Raw genomic sequence first — 19,654 nt, forward strand, 5'->3', positions numbered from 1 at the left:
AAAATAACAGGCAAGAGCGAGGTTTCTAAGATAGACATATTTGGCAACAGCGCAGGAAGCCAAAAAGATACCGCGGTGGTGGTAAATATACAAAATGGATTCCAAAATGATGATCAAATGTAAAAAATATACTCCGGACGCCAAAATGATTGGGTATGAAATGATGCCAAAATGTAACCTGTCTGTATGGATTCAAGATGCACGTATATCTCCTGCAAATATATAATTTTCATAAAACAAAATAGTACACGAGGTAGGAAATCACTCGGTTGTTCAACATACGCGATAATATAGCAATATATATAACTATTTCTGGTGGACGCCAAAACGTTGCAGAGTGTAAGGAAGGCAAAATGATAGCGGGATGTATATATATATATATATATATATATATATTGTGACATACTGACCTTATGTCACGTATTTTCTCTCGTTATGTAATGACCCGAGTAGGGGATGATCACATATGTGTGGATGAGCGTGGGTATGTCTGAGTGTGTGCGTAATAGTGTGTCATGCCCCAGGCATGAGGTAAATGTGACTCACAAATGTTCAGTGTTTGGTCGGCTCGGACCGATGGTTGCCCCACCCAACAGTGAGGCCCAAGTGCAACCCCTCCTGTCCCAAAAAACCCATCCCCTGTGTATCATCCCCCTCCAATATCACTATAAAGCGGCGGACGGAGAGAGCCTCCAGGCGAGAAATTCTAGTACGGTCGACGGGCGAGAAACGCTATCCTGATCGACGCAGAAAGGGATTGATGACGTGCCAGATTGGTCGTCATCTATCTGGGTGTGCAGAAAGAGTGCTGTTAGCGGGACGAGATTGTCTACGGAGGTAGCCAGCAGCGGAGAGCAACATTGCAGACGAGCGACAAGCAGGACCAACGCCCAGAGGTCGGGAGGAAAAGTACCCCCGATCCCACGGACATTTGGGGTCCAACGTGTCGCATCATCGACGGCTCCTACTGCTCAAGGCTCCGAGAAACCGTAAGAACGTCGCAGTCAGCGACTCGTCCCCGTGCTCGTTCACCCAGACCCGATTTAATCCCCAAACTGTGTATCCAAATTATTTGGGTATTTTTCTCTCCATCCCGGTGCGCCGTATGTAATCATCAAACTGTTGACTCCTTGTCAGAAATCTAATTCAGTGTTACCACGAGAGCAGCCTAAAAACTTAATTTGGGCAAATTGTAAACTCGGCCCACGAATCCTACCAATCACAAATTGTTGCTTTTTTTTGTATTTCTTTTGGAGGGGGGGGCAATCGAACCATATCATCTTGTGCACTTGTCGTTCACCCCATTCTCATCAGGGTATTTAATTTCAATAAGTGTGTGTGTATGCTATGTTCAAAGTGGAAAATATATTTTTTTTATGTTTCAAAGTACTCAATAATCGTTCGATCATTCCGTACTCGGGACCATTGATGCCCTCCCCACCCAGTAAAATAGGTGGCGTTTTCATGTTCCGCCACATATAAATGGCGCCCAACGTGGGGCACGATTGGTAATGCGTATAGTACGCAAAATAAATAAAAGGCGTCTTAACCCTGGCAAGGAACACCTTCACAAGGTTGGCATTGTTTTGTATTTTTAAGGGATATTTTGTTTTATCGAGGTTATTTTTCGCATGCCACTATGGCAGAACTTGGGAATAAAGAATCGGCATTTTCAAAGTATCGGGAGAAGGAAAGCGAAGATGACGAGTCTGATGCGGGCAGCGGTCGGTCGGAAACCAATTGCATAACAACTGGTTTAGCAGGCATGGTGTTGCGTACCCCGAACGAGCGTGAGGTAGCATCATCGACCGCCCGTATTAGTGACCATATGGGGGAGTTATTACCGGAAGATTCGAGGGATGGCACTCTTAAGACCCTCGTGTCCTTGATCCAAGATTTAACCAGTAAAACTAAGTCGATGCATGACGAGTTAACAAGTAAAACTAAGTCGATGCATGATGATTTAACAAGTAAAATTAACGCCAGCCAACTGAAAAACGAGTCGATGCATGATGATTTAACAAGTAAAATTAACGCCAGCGAACTGAAAAACGAGTCGTTGCATAATGATCTAACAAGTAAAACTGAGTCAATGCGTGATGAGCTGAAGGCTGACAATGCTGCGTTACGCGAAGAGTTTAAACTCAATAATGAGAGAATACAAGTCGAGATTCAAACTTGGAAGGAGACTCTCTCTCAGGAGGTGTCTCAAATGAATAGAAATATAGGTGAGGTAGAAACTCGTTGTGAAATGAAAATAGATGAAACCGCCAGGAAGGTGCGCGAACAATGTCGAGAGGTGGTAATTTCCGAAGTAGGGTATGTTAAGGTTCGTACCGAGGTGTTGGAAAAGAACGTTGAGGAAGTGGTAGCGACACAGAAAAGCGAGCAGGATAGTTTCAAAGCACGCGACGAAAAAATTAAATCGCTTGAAAATAAAATTGTCACTCTTAAAGAAAAGGGCATAACCTCGCAGGTAGTTTCTGTGCCTGCCCAGTCTTTCACAAAGCCAAGCTTCTCTGCCCTCAGTCACGAACATCCCATTGCCTTCATAAAGGAAGTTCATGATTACTTCTCGGTGGTCAATATTCCGCACGCATTACAACCGCAAGTTTTCTTTCAAATGTTAGAAGGAGATGCCAAAACGTGGGGGAAGTCCTTATTTCCGCTTCCGGCCACACTTGCGGAATGTAAAGAAAAGTTTTTGTCGAATTTCTGGGATGCCGATACTCAATACAATTTTCGTATGCATGTAATCACAGGCAAGTATGTAAGAACGAAGATGAACACGATGAAACAATTCGCGACGGAGAAAGTAGCGTTAGCGAGATTGTGTTCTCCACCTATGTCTGAAGGGGAAATTATTTATTCATTAATCCGACAATTTCCCATAAATGTGCAAAATATGCTAAAATCTGTAGAACAGCTGACGGTCGATCGGTTAATAATGCTGCTTGGGTTATATGATCAAACGTATCAGTCAAGCGCGCCACCAGTGGGTAATGCTAATCCCCAAGGTTCGCAGCACGGGTCGAGTAACACGAGGCCGTCGACAGCTGATAACGAGTACCGAGTGAACTCAGTCGCATTCAAAGGGGGACGCGGGCGAGGCAACTTGCCATCAGAAAAACAATCCTCTTTTCAACCGCATCGTAGTGGGTCCCCATTAAACCAGGAGGAAGGTTTAAACTCGCGCCGGCTGGTCTAGACTCCCTCCGGTGTCCAGCCGACGCGGAAAAAGCGGAGGTTTTATGTCAGATCATCGCGACTTACGAAATTGAGGTAGAAGGCGCAGGGGACGAAAGAAAAGGAATTATTTATGCCGAGAGGCGTTGCTGTCCGATCGTGAATTGTTCCGCGAACGGCGTTCAGAGTAAAGCGCTGTTAGACACGGGCAGCGAAATTTCCGCGATCTCGGAGGAATATTTCAAAGAATTAGATATCAAAACTATGATACCTTGCTTTCCTCTGAACCGATCTTGTATCATATGTGCTGATAGTCGGAAGTCTCCTCCCATCACTCGTCAGGTTTTACTTACGATCACTATAGAATGCAATGAGTTCGAGGTAATTTGCCTGGTTGTTAAGGAATCTAAAGAAGTATTTTTTTTCCATTTTTTATTCCAAATTTTTTATTCTGTTCTACCTGTGTGATTTATTTTTGTTCATCCATGTAACACGAACTCATTTTTCTTTGCGGGGCCCCTTTCATCCCTCGCAATGAAAAATTCCTTCGTGTTGGGGGGCAATTGTGACATACTGACCTTATGTCACGTATTTTCTCTCGTTATGTAATGACCCGAGTAGGGGATGATCACATATGTGTGGATGAGCGTGGGTATGTCTGAGTGTGTGCGTAATAGTGTGTCATGCCCCAGGCATGAGGTAAATGTGACTCACAAATGTTCAGTGTTTGGTCGGCTCGGACCGATGGTTGCCCCACCCAACAGTGAGGCCCAAGTGCAACCCCTCCTGTCCCAAAAAAACCCATCCCCTGTGTATCATCCCCCTCCAATATCACTATAAAGCGGCGGACGGAGAGAGCCTCCAGGCGAGAAATTCTAGTACGGTCGACGGGCGAGAAACGCTATCCTGATCGACGCAGAAAGGGATTGATGACGTGCCAGATTGGTCGTCATCTATCTGGGTGTGCAGAAAGAGTGCTGTTAGCGGGACGAGATTGTCTACGGAGGTAGCCAGCAGCGGAGAGCAACTTTGCAGACGAGCGACAAGCAGGACCAACGCCCAGAGGTCGGGAGGAAAAGTACCCCCGATCCCACGGACATTTGGGGTCCAACGTGTCGCATCATCGACGGCTCCTACTGCTCAAGGCTCCGAGAAACCGTAAGAACGTCGCAGTCAGCGACTCGTCCCCGTGCTCGTTCACCCAGACCCGATTTAATCCCCAAACTGTGTATCCAAATTATTTGGGTATTTTTCTCTCCATCCCGGTGCGCCGTATGTAATCATCAAACTGTTGACTCCTTGTCAGAAATCTAATTCAGTGTTACCACGAGAGCAGCCTAAAAACTTAATTTGGGCAAATTGTAAACTCGGCCCACGAATCCTACCAATCACAAATTGTTGCTTTTTTTTGTATTTCTTTTGGAGGGGGGGGCAATCGAACCATATCATCTTGTGCACTTGTCGTTCACCCCATTCTCATCAGGGTATTTAATTTCAATAAGTGTGTGTGTATGCTATGTTCAAAGTGGAAAATATATTTTTTTTATGTTTCAAAGTACTCAATAATCGTTCGATCATTCCGTACTCGGGACCATTGATGCCCTCCCCACCCAGTAAAATAGGTGGCGTTTTCATGTTCCGCCACAATATATATATATATATATATATATATATACACTTCGAAATGTTCGGACAAGGACAACGGTGCTGTGGTAGATGGAAAAAGCCAGAAATCAGAGGGTAAAAATGCGGCCTGACTGGGACACGAACCCAGAACCTCCTGGTTGCCGGCCAGGTGCTCTACCAGTTGCGCTACCAGGACGCTTAGATTTACCATGATTTCGGCGGGGGTTTATATACAGTAAACTCCCTTTGCTTTGGCCCACAAGAGTAACCAATAGATGGCACTGGGGCAGCTCACCACTCACCAGCAGAAGGAATGGACGAGGACACAAGGATGAAAGGAAAGATACACACTCACACGATAGCAGGAAAGAGACAGGAACATGCGTTTCGGGGCACGCTGAGCCCAAGTGAAATAAGCCAATATGGCCGATACACTACTTCATTCATTCACACGACGCCTTAAGCGCAAATATGCATATAAATTCACAGGTAAGGAAAGAAAGGGAAAGGAACATGGAATAGAAAAAGGACAAGGACAACGGTGCTGTGGTAGATGGAAAAAGCCAGAAATCAGAGGGTAAAAATGCGGCCTGACTGGGACATATATATTATACTGGGATATATATTATATATATATATATATATATATATATATATATATATATATATATATATATATATATATATATTATTATTATTATTTTATATTTTTTTTATGTTTTCACAGCATTTTTGCTGGTTGTAGGCGAGGTACGGGTATCACCAAGTACTCTCGTCTCTTTACTCTATTTTGAAAAATTTTCTGACAATCCGGCAAGTATTTAAAATTGCTGCTTTTTGTATGGTAATAAACAAGTTTTTCGGCAGTCCAATAGTTTGAAGACCTTGATGGAGTGAATGAGGCACTACTCCTGTGGCGGAGATAATGATGGGTATTATGTGTACTTTATCTGATTTCCACAATCTCTTGATTTCATTTTTAAGTTCTTCATACTTTTCCAAAAATTATTATTAAAAATTATTATTAAAAATTATTATTAAAAATTATTATTATTATTATTATTATTATTATTATTATCTCTCAAGGTGTGGGAATTTTTAGTTTCCAAGCATCAAATCATGTTAGGTAATAATGTGCTTCTAATTACTCAAAATTGCATCTCAGAGAGGATTTTTTTTCCTTCTTTTACTATAAATGAACTAAATTATAGAGCATTTTTGTTATACTCTCCAGTCCTTGAATTTATGAGGTAATCCTTATACCCCCAAAAGGCTAGATATTCTGTAATGGAATCATTAGCCCGATGGTAGCTTTCTTCGGACTTTAACCTTCTCAATAATTTCTTTTTTACAGAAGGCAAATAGTTCACAAAATCTACTTTTCCTCTAAAATAAAGTGTTACATCTTGATACACTGCTGATTTGGCTAGAGATACAAGAAAATTTGCTAGCCTAACTCCCTTAGCATCAAATTTTTTCTGCCTTGGTAACCCTGAATATAAGAAAAGTAGCGGTATTTGCTCTAATTCAGTCAGTGATTTTACTGATTTTACGACAGCCTTCCACATCGAGCGCGTTTTACTACATAGGAATGTCAAATGCCAGGCTGTAGCCTCTTGACCAGGGCACCAGGGACAGGCTGATGTCCGAATTATTCCAATCCGGTGGAGGAACACACCATCCGCCCACGCACCATGGCAGAGTCTCCACGACACATCAGCGTCTAAACCAAGGGTTGGCCACCCTCTGATTCCTAACCATTGCACATTTTCATCAGTTTCCTTCGATTTCAGAGGCCATGTTTCAGAGCTTTTGATATATAATGTTTCTTTGTACGCTTTTCGCTTGACTAAAGGCAATTTCATAAATAATTTGTGTATCTTGCTGTGAAACACGAAGGTTGGCATTAAATCAGGGGGAGGCCACCCAGTCAAGCGAGGTCGATCAGATCCTCTATCATTACTTGGCATCAGGGGCTGTACATCAAAAGATTTCCAAGACTCTAAAAGGGAATAGTAATAATTGTCACTTGTTTGATTAAGGTAGATTGTTTTCGCTCCAGAGAGGAGAGCGTAAGCATTTCCAGTGCCCGAGGTTGCTTCCATTCTTTGCAACGCAAGAGCTCTCCAAGGGCTGATATCCTTTTCTAATAATAGACGTTGTGCTGTAAGGAATCTAAATGCCATTATTTTTGTGGTCAAGTCTACGAGCCCAAGGCCGCCTTCGTTAATGGGTGCAGTCACTACATTTGCACGAAGCCAGTGCTTCCTGCCATTCCACACGAAGTCAACCAGTAAGGATTGTAGTCTCCTCACCATGGCTGATCCCGGGGTAAAAACCTGAAGTACATGCCATATTCTTGGAGCAATAAACTGGTTACAAGCCAGTACTCTCCCTCTCAAGGACATTGAACCGGTTCTCACTTTCCATCTGTTCATTGTCTCTTTTAACTTCGTAGCTATTTCCTCCTCAACTTTAGCATCTCCGCGTATGGGGTCAGTATCAATCTAGACACCAAGGCATTTCGAACCTCTAGTCGACCATGCAACGCCTAGAGGACAGTCTACCCGGGTTTTCCATCTACCAACCCAGAGACCGTTACATTTATTGAGATTTAGCTTAGCACCCGAAATTTTTGAAAAGGCCTTAAATATGCTTAATACCTTATTGAAATCGCATTCCCTTGTGATGAAAATATTAATGTCATCAGCATAGACGCTACATACAATTCTGGATTTTATAAAATTCCCTACTTCAATTGGTTGCAAGTGAGTTTTCAGCTTTCTGATGAAAGGCTCAAAAGCTAGAGAGTAGAGCTGACCTGACAAGGGACAGCCCTGTCGAATCCCTACTTTGAATGGAAAAGGAGCAGTTATGCAATTAGCCACCCTGGCCATGCATTCCGCACCAGTATACAAGGTCTGTATCATATTAGTAAAAGAAGAACCAAAACCACTCTTGGTAAATACCCGAAAAAGATGTTGATGATTGACTTTATCAAAGGCCTTTTCCTGGTCTAAGGATAGCACAGCCAGAGGTTCACCACTTTCGTTATAGCATCGAATAATGTCACGTGTTGTCGAAATTGCATCGAATATCGTTCTGCCAGGCACACAATAGGATTGCTCGGCGGATATAATTGTGGAAATTACCTGAGACAACCTATTGGATAGACATTTCGCAATGATTTTGTAGTCACAATTTGTGATTGACAAAGGCCTTAGGTCATTTAGTGTTTCAACATTTTTTATCTTGGGTATCATTACAAGTAAGGCTGTAGATGTAGATCGAGGCAATTTTCCACGTGCGAAGCTCGCATTCAACATTGAGAGAAAGGGTTTTTCTAATTCCCTCCAGAATTTTAAATAAAACTCTGTTGTTAAGCCATCTACTCCAGAGGATTTGTTTTTCTTGAGACTCCTGAGAGCGTTAAATAGCTCATTGGGTTCTAGTGTAGCTTCCAAGTGGAAAGAGTTATCTTCCTCGATCACATCAAGAGTAGAGTAAAAATTATTTTGACTTGAGACGTCTTCAGAGATATTTAACTCTGAGCCAAAAACATTTTTTAAATGTGTATGCAGGGTAGCCGCCAAAATCTCTGGGTCTTCAACCCACTGCCCATCAATCTTTAGTTTCTGGATTGGCTTTGGTTGTGTTCCAGAAGCCCATTTGGCTAGGTGTGTCGCTGAGGGCGTGTCATTCGTAATGATGTTTTCCCAACCGGCTCTTGCCACAATGGCTTTAGCCTCACGAGTATAATAACCTTCTTCGGTCTCAGCGGATAAGTTCATTCGTAATCCTCTTTTGTAAGTAACAGCATGCTCTTTTATCTCCTGTTTGAGAAGCTCCCAAGCTACGCATGGATTTTTATGGACCTGTGTGTCTGCTATTGATTTGATCAAAAGCTTTGCATAGGAGCAGTATTTATCATTTTCAAGCAAAGCATTATCAAATCGCCAGTAAGGAATATGTTTCTTCCTATCTGAAATAATGAGGCGCATTGACACAGCTCTGTGGTCCGAAAAGCTAGATTCAATGCATATTTTATGCACTGACTGCACTCTGGTGTCCGTCATATAAAATCTATCCAACCTTGATGCAGTATGTACACCTCGGTGATAAAAATGGGTGAAGCCAGGCTTATTAGGTTTAAGTCTTCGCCAAACATCCACGAGTCGATGTTGATTAATCAACTGCCTCAATTTTGAGACATACCTAGCATGTGTCTCTATTCCAGATGATCTATCTATAGAAGGAGCCATGGTACAGTTAAAATCTCCTCCTACCACAACCCAAATGTTATGGTTTCTTGATTGTGAATAGGCCGCCTCTATGTACCTATTCACCTCATGTACCAGCTCTACTGCACGGTCTTGATCATGAGGCCCATAATAAGTCACCAGCAAAAACGTATGACGTTCTGGATACGTTATGGTCATACATAAACCCAGGGCATGACCTGGGAAAATAACCTTGGTCGAAAGAGAGGATATTCCAATATTATTTTTAATCGCAAAGGCAACACCGACATGAGGAATAACAGGTGTGCTAAAGTAAAAAGTGTAATTTGGCAATGAAGGCATTGTGGGAAAGTCAGTGTTTGCCTCTTGTATGAGAAGTATGTCGGGATTATGCTTATTCATAAACAACGACAACTGAGCCCACTTATATTGGCTCCGTACTGAACGCACATTCAAGGTCATGAATGTAATCTCATGCATCCTCTCCTATTCCTAGTGCTATGTATGAATAAATAGTTAAAAATTAAATAAATAAATAAATGTGTGTAAAAATCGATGAAGGGTAGTTACCTCTTATCTATTGACAAAGCACTGACAAGCCTGTGAAGTCTATTTTTTAAAGCTTGTTCCTTCACAATTTTCCCCTGTACTATTTCTTTTAACGTATTTAACAGTTCCTCCTCATCGAGGAGAAGTTCTTTGGCCTTCCTTTGCGGATCCATCCGCTTTACCCCGGATAAATATTTTTCTAATCGGGGATAGGGTATTGAACTGAAATCAGGATGTTCAAAATAGAACTCTTCAATCTGTCTGAGACCCTCAAAGTCTGGATTTTTAACTTTACTCCCCTTCTTCCTCTGCGGCGATCCACCGGCCTCCCTCGTACTTCGGTGATCGTCAGGATTCTTCCTCTTACCCGTCCTGTCCAGTAAAGAAGCTGTGCCAATATCAGGATCATCATAAAGATCCTCAGCATTCAGAGGGAGTGAAAGGGAGCAAAAAGATTGACTATCAGAGTCCCTCTCATGAGACTCGGATATAAAGTCACGAGAAGGTGATTGTGACCGAACAGTGATACTAGGGGGATCTTTTTCCTTTTCTTGACCAGGAAGATTTTTAGAGGTTGAGGGTTCTGCATGCAATGACAAAGGCACGGGGTCAGGGTTTATGGTGGATAGCTGTGCGATTCCCGAAACGGGGAGGGATTGTGGTTCAGGAGGAGGTGGGGGTGGAGCGGGAATTTCTAGCCGCTCTGTAGCATCAATCTCCTCGTTGGTTTCTGCTTCCGCCAGTGAAAATAGGGAATGTGGGCAATCTTTGGAAATATGACCATGCTTATTGCAAGTATTACATCTGTGGTCATTATGTTCAATGAAAATTCGGTGCGGTGTATCTCCAATTTCGACAAGGAAGGAATCAGGCAGAACAATTCCTTCCCGCCTGACTACATATACCGTTCTTTTCCATGAACCAATATGGTTATAGCCGTCATCTTTGACGCCGAGTGTAAGGGAGTAAAAAGGGGATACAATCTGCACTGCTTGGCTAAGAATATCAGCCAAATCAGCATCACTTACTTCAGGAGGAACTTTTTTCAGTGTTATTTTCTCGGTGCGGGTTACCATTCGCCTTGCCTCAACCCAGGTATTATTTATTGATAATCCACCATAATTTGCAATAAACTGTTCGACCAGCTCCTCCGATTTTAAATAAATACAAATTCTTTGATGAGCCAGTCTGGTCGCATGCGTAATGTTATGCCCCCCTCCAAGTTTTTCCCCGAGTTTTAGTACGTAAGTGTGAATGGAAGTATCAGGTATAGCAGATAAAATAATTCCTTTCTTTTTATTCGGACCGGAATCCGAGGGAACGATCTTCTTTGTCTGGAAGGCGAAGACAGTTTTCGCCGCTGTTGAGAACTGCGCGCCCGACGGACCGCCATAGTGGTCATACGGCCTGGCGGCAGATGCGTAGCTGCGGCGTCGTTGAGTTGCGGGAGCGGTAGAGGAGGCAGGCGGGGCGGTTGGCCGTCTTGCGATGAGCTCGTCCGACGCGTCGACAAGGGAGGTGGGGGCAGTAGGCGGCAGGGGTGGGGTTGCAGTGGTTGGCGAGGCATAGCCAATGCTTCGCGAAGCCGGCTTCAAGGTCACTTGGAGTGACGTACTCCCAGCTGTGGAAAGGGGATTGGCTCCCCCCACCCCTCCAACACTCGAAATTGGACTGAGCACATTTTCACTGCTAATAACTTTAGTAATATTTTCACTTTTAGCACATGTAGTTACCGTATTTAAATTTTCAGGTGATAACGGTACAGCCGTTGTAGCCACGAGCGCTCCATGCTCCCGGCGTAGGACGGTGCTTGGCGGTAATGAGTCAGAAGAATCATCAGGACAATTAAGTTGATTAATTTTGCGTATTGGCGAACCTTTCGCTGTCTTCTTAGGTGAAGTAGGTGGAGTAGATGGCATGCTGCATGCAGGGATGATTGCAGGAGTAGTGTTAGAGATTGGAGTTGAAGTGTAGATAGTTGTGGCTACATCAGCTGATCGCGATGTTTTGTCCGCCGCATCCGACCGGGCCAAAGCCCGGGCGGCAGGTGGCGAGTCCGCCGGCGACTGCAAGTCGAGTTGACAGAAACACAAAAACACTAATATAAATTATACTATGAGGCGTACGATAATGATTTTAACACCAATGGAAAGATGAAAACTTTACGCTCTCGACAGTACGTAGTAAGTAGGTCGGGAGGTAAAAAAACCACACAAAAACTCGCTTTTTTCGGGAGCTCGATTCGAAGCGTCCGATGCCACAGAGTATGTATATATATATATATATATATATATTGTGACGGGTGGTCACGATATTTTTTCTATTCGTCCCATGTCAGCGCGCCTCACGCGGCTACGATCTTCCCCGTGAAAGATTACGTGGATCGGGCGAAGTGACTCTGACCTTCATGTAGTATAAGACGGTAAAATACCATGGTTTTAGTTCCCATTCAATTGTACCCATAGGATGTAAGGCGATCACGCCACTTGTGCAGTGACGTGATTGGCTAAAATTCAAAGTGAGTGACGTGTGTCAGCTTTCCGTAACGGAAAAATCGGGAATAGCGAGGTTACGTGGTAGGAGGAGAAGTGGGGATGAGGTTAGTTGGTGAACGGACACGGTACTGGTCTGTTGGTCGAGAGGGAGACAAGCCGGTCTCGAGGTACCAGCAGAGAGAGAGCACATAATTGGGAGCTGGCAGTCAATGCTCAGCTGTGAGAGGGAAGGAGACCCAAGAAAGGCAACGGCTGTGATTGCAGAGGTGTGTGACGGAGAGCGACCGGGGGAAGTGGAGCAGTTTCTGATTCCGGAGCACGGATAAAGGTGCTGGCCCAGGCGTTTGAGAAGGCGACATCTGTGCCGAAAGTGAGGCCGTCGCTGCGCTTGTGGGCCGTTTTCATCCGGAGCAGCCAAAAGGCTCCCCGAATCGCTGGCGACGGAGTCGTCGGGAACCACAGACTGCCATGCCCATAAGTATCAATCTCCAGTAATTATTCCCGTATTATCACATTCTCAAGTGCTTCAAGCAGTACCAAGAGGGTAAAGATTACCACTCTAAAGTCCGTCTACTTCATCCAAATACCGGTGATTCATGTAAAGACCAATCAAGTCACTTTCGCAAGAGTTCATGCGAGACTGCAAAAAGTCAATAACTGCACCGAGTTTTTAAATAGTTAATTGAACAGAAAAGGACTATTGATTGCACGTCTTACGCCCGTAAATAAGGGCAATTTAATGTATCATAATTTCCCGTCTTTCCAGGAGGCAGACGAGGAACATGTAATGGCTTTTCAATTCTTATTTCTTTGTGTCATCAAGGGTATTTCATCTTTTTGCTTGTGTTCATTCATCCATCATTAGTTTGTAGATTAGGCTTAGTATTGTTCAAGGGTGATTTTCATCAGTGCGTTGATGGTTTTTCGTTGTTTTCGCCAAAGTCTCAATAATAAATGGTGATTTTTGTGCATAATGTAAAAGGTCAGTGTTCATTCGTCGGATCCTCAAACCCTTGTCCGTGCGTGAGTCAAACAACCAGTGTCCGCATTGTCATATTGTCCACCCGTATTAACAATTATTTAATCCTGGGAGTTTGGAACGTCCTTGCTTCTACCGGCAAAGCTAGTTCGTGGGCCGCGGTTTTGGGTGGCGCCCTAATAAACGATCTAAGATCGTATTCTTCTGCAATATTTTTCCCAAAATCACATTTTACCGAAACCAGATTTCGGAGTGGCGAGCTGTCGGGGAAGGAAAGAAGGAGGGGGTAACACTCGGGAGCGTGAGGGCTGAGACGGGTCGACGGGCTGGCAGGGAAACGGGCCTGTTCCGTCACAATATACATATAAATTCAGAGGTAAGGAAAGAAAGGGATAGGAACATGGAATAGAAAAAGGACGAGGACAACGGTGCTGTGGATATATATATATATATATATCCTCAGAAATAATCCTCAAAGTCTCGGGGGGTATATATACATGCACCCCGAGACTTTGAGGAATTGGTATTGGTATTGGTATTCCTGAATCCCTGAAGACGATGGGCGAGTTGTCTATTGAAACGTTGGAAGGAGAAATGGAAGGCCAGACCGGGTGCAAAACCCGAGAAAACTTCACTGCAACTCTATTGTATTCAATGAAAATTTTGCAGATGAATGAAGTTTTTTAACTGAGGTATGAGTCTTTAGAAATAACTCTTCATCAGCTGCCTGAAAACACAATGTCATCTCGAGCGGTTGTGCGTGACGTCACGGCATGGTATCCACTGATGACACACTGAGGAAGTGGATGGAAAATTGGTCCATGCTGTGGCTTAAATGCAAATTTGGCAAAAATTTTGCCGTTTTAACATCAGACTGCAGATTGTGAATATGTTGGGTTGCCCACGTGTTATTGGAACAAATAAGCATGACGTCCAATAAACAAAACGTTTACGTGGTGCCAGTAAACTATTAGTCCCAGTTTTAGAAAAACCAATGTATCACTTGGTATCTTTCCCTCAGTACAATTTATTATCCAAGCTCTAGATTACTAGCGAACGAGATAGTTGATTTAATTTATGTTCCATTTCAATTTTGTGGATTCTCAACACTTCAATAAAGTCAAGTTCGACAATTCACGCGAAAGGACCGTGCGATACGAAGCGAAGGAGCGGAGAGACGGTGAGCCGCATGGCCAGAGTCAGTGGCGCAATGACAATTTTCAGTGGACGGGATATTTTGCCGCTAATAGCTCGAGAAGTAGGCAACATATCAGAAAACCGAAAAATGTCTTCCGACCGAGTCTTTTTTTTTAAAAACCCTATCCCAATCGATATTAATTAAAATAAAAAAACGGGGCAGTCGTGGGACTGGCCGACAGAAGTGAAAACTGAAATCATTATTATCCATTTATTTTTTGTATACATTTAATATTGTTAAATAACTAATTTTTCCAGTAATACTCATTTTTCAACAAAAATAGAAATAATTTTTTTCTTCCAACTGTTTATTATTAAATTAAAAACACGATGTGTATGAATAGAAAGTAACATCATTTATACATTAAAATATAATATGCTTTTATTTCTTTTATTTAATATGCTTTAAACCTATAATTGTTCACTATGCATGTGAAAGAAACTGCCTTAAATTGTACTGACCTGTATTTTTATAGCGTGTACACTCTTCTGCACGTTCATGCACGAGCTCTATGTATTTAATGAACTTATACAAAATACACTATAGATTTTTATTTTCAATATTTATGTTTTTAAAACAAAAAGACTTTAACAGTCTATATATTAACAAAGTTTATTTACTATACCTAGTGGGCCTGCGAAGTAAAATATCCATTGTAAATTAAATTGTGGAACCTGCCATTGTCTTCCTTTTTGTTTCATCCATTGTAAAATTTTTTAAATTGCATGTGATTGAGAAAAAAATCCTCCCCGGCGGGGAATCGAACCGAGGATGTGATATTAAGAGACGAATTTTAAGACGCAAATGTATATCTCGCTGTAGCGATCGCAGTGTCGGGTCAGTGACGCTCACGCGAATTTTATGTTTTTTCCCCATCCCGCAAAAGTGCTTAACGCCGCTAAAGAAAATTTCACTTCAAAAACAGCGCAGGAGTCCGCCACGAGGACTATGAAGATATCAAGACGGGTTTTTACACCGTTTTCGTTCGGAAAGTCACATATGCTGGTGAATGGTTTCCTATGATTGAACATTCGTGCATTACATATTTGTACATTAATTTTATCAACATAAATTTTAATTTAATTGAGAAATATTGAACTGCAACGTTAATCATCGAGATTATAGAATATCACAGTTAACTTTTGAAACGAGTGATACGGAGCTACGAGGTTTGTTCAGAATATCTTTTAATCTAATAAATAAAAAATAAGATTGCAACATAGCAACTACCAAAAAAATATATTATTAAGTACATGAAAACTATGCCACATCAATTTTATAATTGTTTTTACTCTAAATCTATTTATTAAAATGCTTTATAGGATATATTTTGCATATCCTGCAGTGTCGACAGCATAATCGCATGTGTGTTTTGCGTGATGTATACGCGGAAGGATAAATACAACCCACTTTCCAATTCGTCTTTTACGTCAGCTGTGAGTGGAGACGACCTCCAGTTCACTTTGGAGGCACAACCAAGTGCACTATAAGACGAAATCACTGTTCAGCAGCTGCTTCTAACTAGACGATGCAATTTTGATATTGCCAGCAAGCAGCCTAGTCAGATCCAGAACCAGGGGCCAATGATTTTGGGCAGACCAGCGTTTAGTAGCCGCAATCAGAACTGATAATGTTGTGAAATTTCTTTGACTTACAGGCGCTTTGGTTGTGTTTAGTTATATTCTGATTTGGTTGTACTGTATTGATGTTATCGTGAACCATTCATGAATTTTTGCTCCAGCTGGGAATTTCAAAAGATTTTTCAAATTCATTTCACCTATAATTTTTCCAGTTCAATGCCTATTTTCAGGCCTAAATTTGTGTTTTTCTTAATTACAAGGGCAGTAGCTTAATATTTTTATTTTTTATGACTGCTTCGAAATGTGGAATATCATGCAAACCAACAGAATCAAAATGTCTATCACTCTTTGAGTCAAGTAAGATTCAAAAACACAAAGAATAGAATTCTAGGTGGCTTCAACATCTACTCATGAGGTCTAAACAGTGTCTTAGCTTGCATTGAATAAAGTTAAATTTTAAATACAACATGTGCTAACTAATGTATTCCTTGTCCTTTTATATACATAAATATAATATTACTTAGGAGTATATGAGTAATTTTGGTTGTTTTAAAATTCTAATCCATCACAGTAATAACGTGGCATCATGTTGTAAAATTTCTTTGACTTACAGGCGCTTTGTTTGTGCGTATACATGTTCTGATTTGGTTGTACACTTTGAAAGATGTACTTTTAAGTTAGTGTATGTTACATTTATACATACTAATTTGGTATGCTTGTATTGGAGTTTGGCCTGTGTCTTCACTCTTCTTTGATGCACTTGCATTGTCTTCCGAGAACAGGGCTTGGGGATGTGGCGGATGGGGATAGTGGCAAACATTGCGTGTGCTCACATTGCGGCAAGGGATTTGGCAAGAGCAGTCAGCTGTTGTGCCACGCAAGGACGCACCACTCGGGGGAGCTCCCCTTTGCGTGTGGGGATTTTGGACGACGGTACGTCAAGGCGAGCAACCTGACCCAGCACGCAAAGAGCCACAGTGCCGTCAAACCGCACAGGTAAAGTCATGAACTGAAAGTCTCCTCTCGTGGAAAAAACTTCGTTATGGAGGTGGAAGGAATTCTTAAATTTCTCTCGTCCAATTTGTGAGAGATTCTCAAAACTTCCCCAAGGGTGTCTGCTCACCTGTGAGGCTGTGATGTCGTGGAATCATGTGGGCCTTTTTTTGTCTTTTCAGAATACTCTTTGAATTTGATGAAGTAAGACCTTAAAAAAGTCTGCTTTTGTTCCACGCAGCAAACTGCAAAACGTAATCAGCTTTATTGAATTTGTGCGAATACTTGATTTGATATTTCACATTCATATTTCTGGGTCGAACTTGGCAAAGACATCCCCTTGTTCTCCAACCCCTACGCTCTCATATACAAGTTTAATCAGTTACACAGCCTGAAAAAATTGATTTCACCCTCGGCCATACGCCTATTGGGATGATTTGCGGGGTAAAATGTTAAAGCTGTAATTGGGATTGTTGATGCTTTCCAAGTGATTGTAATATTTCAGCAAGGTCGTACCCCTGATCTAAACTGGGACAGGGGGGGGAAAGCCATGGTCTAGGGGGGCGCAAACCAAGTTGTGACATTAATTTATGAAATTATTTCCTTGAAAAAAATAATTGTATTTTAGTTACAAATCTTATACTAATATTTATCATTTTTCGTGGGTTTAAAGAAAATTTGTTAAATGCTTTCGTTGCAATTCAGTACTGATTTTGCTTGAATACTTTTGCAATTTTTGCTTCAAGGGGGGGCAGCTCCCCCCCCTGCTCCTCATTGCGTATGGCCATGTATTTCAGTGCATCGGAACTCTTTCACAGGCTTTGGAAAAATTATAGGCACGACAACATTAAGGAATTTCTTCTTTTATTATGTTAACAGTTCATTATTTCTGTCATGTAGTTTCTGTTCACCCAGCGTGACATTTCAATTATTACACTGATGTTTATCCTATCATAACAAAACCATTGAACAAAATCGGTAACAGCATGAGTTTCCCTTTCAATGAAAGCGAAGAGAATTGTTGAGATTGAAATTTAATGCTTCAACTGTTTCTATAAATAACATGTTCATTGTTGTTGTTTTGATTCTGAGTTACTTTACTAAATAAAAATGGAAACCTTAATAATTGAATCAATCGAAAGTTCTTTTACATCCTGAAGTCCATAAAATCTACAAGAATTTATATGAATAGAATATATTCCTATAATGGAAAACCGACTGAAATTGAGAGCGACTTTTAGAAGTTGGAATAATTCATGCAGCTGTGATTTTTAATTGGTTATAATTTTTATAAAATCCTGTTGACTTCACCCACTGCTATATACCTAATAGAGCAGCTTGCGCAGTGATATGTTAATGCTCTCCAGGTCTGTGTAGTGTGTTAAATTAGTGAGTTCACGCACAATTGTAATGCACCCACTGCCATATGCCTTTTGGAATGGCTTGCGCAGTAAAGTGTCAATGCTTTCCAGGTGCGTGCATTGCGGTAAGGGCTTCACCAAGAGCAGTCACCTCAAGCGACACTGCATCACGCACACTGACGAGCGACCCTACTCTTGCGCGGTGTGCCGCAAGGGCTTTGTCGAGAGCAGCGACCTCAACCGCCACATGGCCGTGCACACTGGAACGGACGAGGGGGTCGGAGCCGTGGAGTACGCAGCACAGGAGGGATGCAGGGAATACGTGTGTCATCTATGCGGCAAGGGCTTTTCCTTCCGCAGCAACTTGATGGCTCACGTGCGCACGCACAGAGGCAGCAAGCCTCTTATGTGCGAGCACTGCGGGAGGGGCTTTGCGCAGAGCCGCAACCTGCGCACGCACTTGCGGGTGCATACGGGGGAGAGGCCCTTTGCGTGTGGCGTGTGCCACAAGCACTTCTCACAGAAGAGCACGCTCAACCACCACGCAAAGACGCACTGAACATTGTTCGTTGGGTGAGTGAAGGATAATAATAATAATAATAATAATAGTATGCCTGGCCCAAATAATAATAATAGTAAAGAAGATTCCGGTTAATTGGGACATATCGGGACTTGTGCACTTTGCCCCAATTAAAGCGGCTGCCCCAATTACGCGAACTATCCTGTATATGGGCTTAAACAAACGTTGAAATGATAGAAAAAAGACTAAAGAATGTTTATAATGCAACATAAGTTTATTAAACTTTTAATTTGAATAATAAATCTGTGAGATTAATTAATTTATTATCATTTTTGATGCTGAATGAATATCTTTAACTAAGTCCTATCCTCCTGCGATAGTATAACAACAAGAGCTTTCAAAATAGGGCATGATTAGGAACATTTGTGAAAAATAAGAGTAAATCAAAGGAGGAAAAAAATTAGTATTCTGAAAAAAGAAAAATTAATGTCATCTCGAGTATAGAGTCTATGTCGCCGACTCGTGGCCCAATAAATCGGTACGCTGTCCCAATTAAGTGGAGAATACTCTGGGATATTCCTCTATTTGGTTCTGTTCTTCAAGATCTGCCCCAATCAAGCGGCCGCCCCAAGTAACCGGTGGACCCTTTGAACGGATTCTACTGTAATTGAAATGACTGACTCTCGCAGTGTCCATCACTATACAGGGTAGATAAAAATTATGATGTAAGTTTGAACGCTGGATAACTGATGTCTGTGGATGAGGACCCTTTCAACATTACAACAAACCAGGGCTAGGACTTAGTGCTTCTGCTGATACGTCCGATCACCCAGGGCATGGAGGGGCGATTAGGAACCTTCGTGGTGAGGGTAAAATAGAATATGAAATTTATTATTCCGGGACAAGTTTGTCCCTCAGGAACATAT

The 19,654-nt window shown here is 42.1% G+C and overlaps 1 protein-coding gene across 1 annotated transcript; it reads left to right on the forward strand.

Annotated features, from left to right (window-relative positions):
• The first annotated feature begins 1,639 nt into the window (after positions 1-1,639).
• LOC124164504 (zinc finger protein 239-like) lies at positions 1,640-18,767 on the forward strand. Its single transcript, XM_046541833.1, has 3 exons — positions 1,640-1,937; positions 16,637-16,850; positions 18,320-18,767. Exons 1-3 carry the CDS (start codon positions 1,640-1,642, stop codon positions 18,765-18,767), a joined length of 960 nt encoding a protein of 319 aa, XP_046397789.1.
• The last annotated feature ends 887 nt before the right edge of the window (positions 18,768-19,654 follow it).

Source organism: Ischnura elegans, chromosome 8 (assembly GCF_921293095.1).
Source record: "Ischnura elegans chromosome 8, ioIscEleg1.1, whole genome shotgun sequence".
NCBI classification, from domain to species: domain Eukaryota; kingdom Metazoa; phylum Arthropoda; class Insecta; order Odonata; family Coenagrionidae; genus Ischnura; species Ischnura elegans.

Coding starts and splice junctions, on each gene's coding strand:
- LOC124164504 (XM_046541833.1), top strand. CDS start 1,640: ATGGCAGAACTTGGGAATAAAGAATCGGCATTTTCAAAGTATCGGGAG. Junction 1,938..16,636: donor GATGCATGACGAGTTAACAA/GTAAAACTAAGT, acceptor TTCCGAGAACAG/GGCTTGGGGATGTGGCGGAT. Junction 16,851..18,319: donor AGTGCCGTCAAACCGCACAG/GTAAAGTCATGA, acceptor AATGCTTTCCAG/GTGCGTGCATTGCGGTAAGG.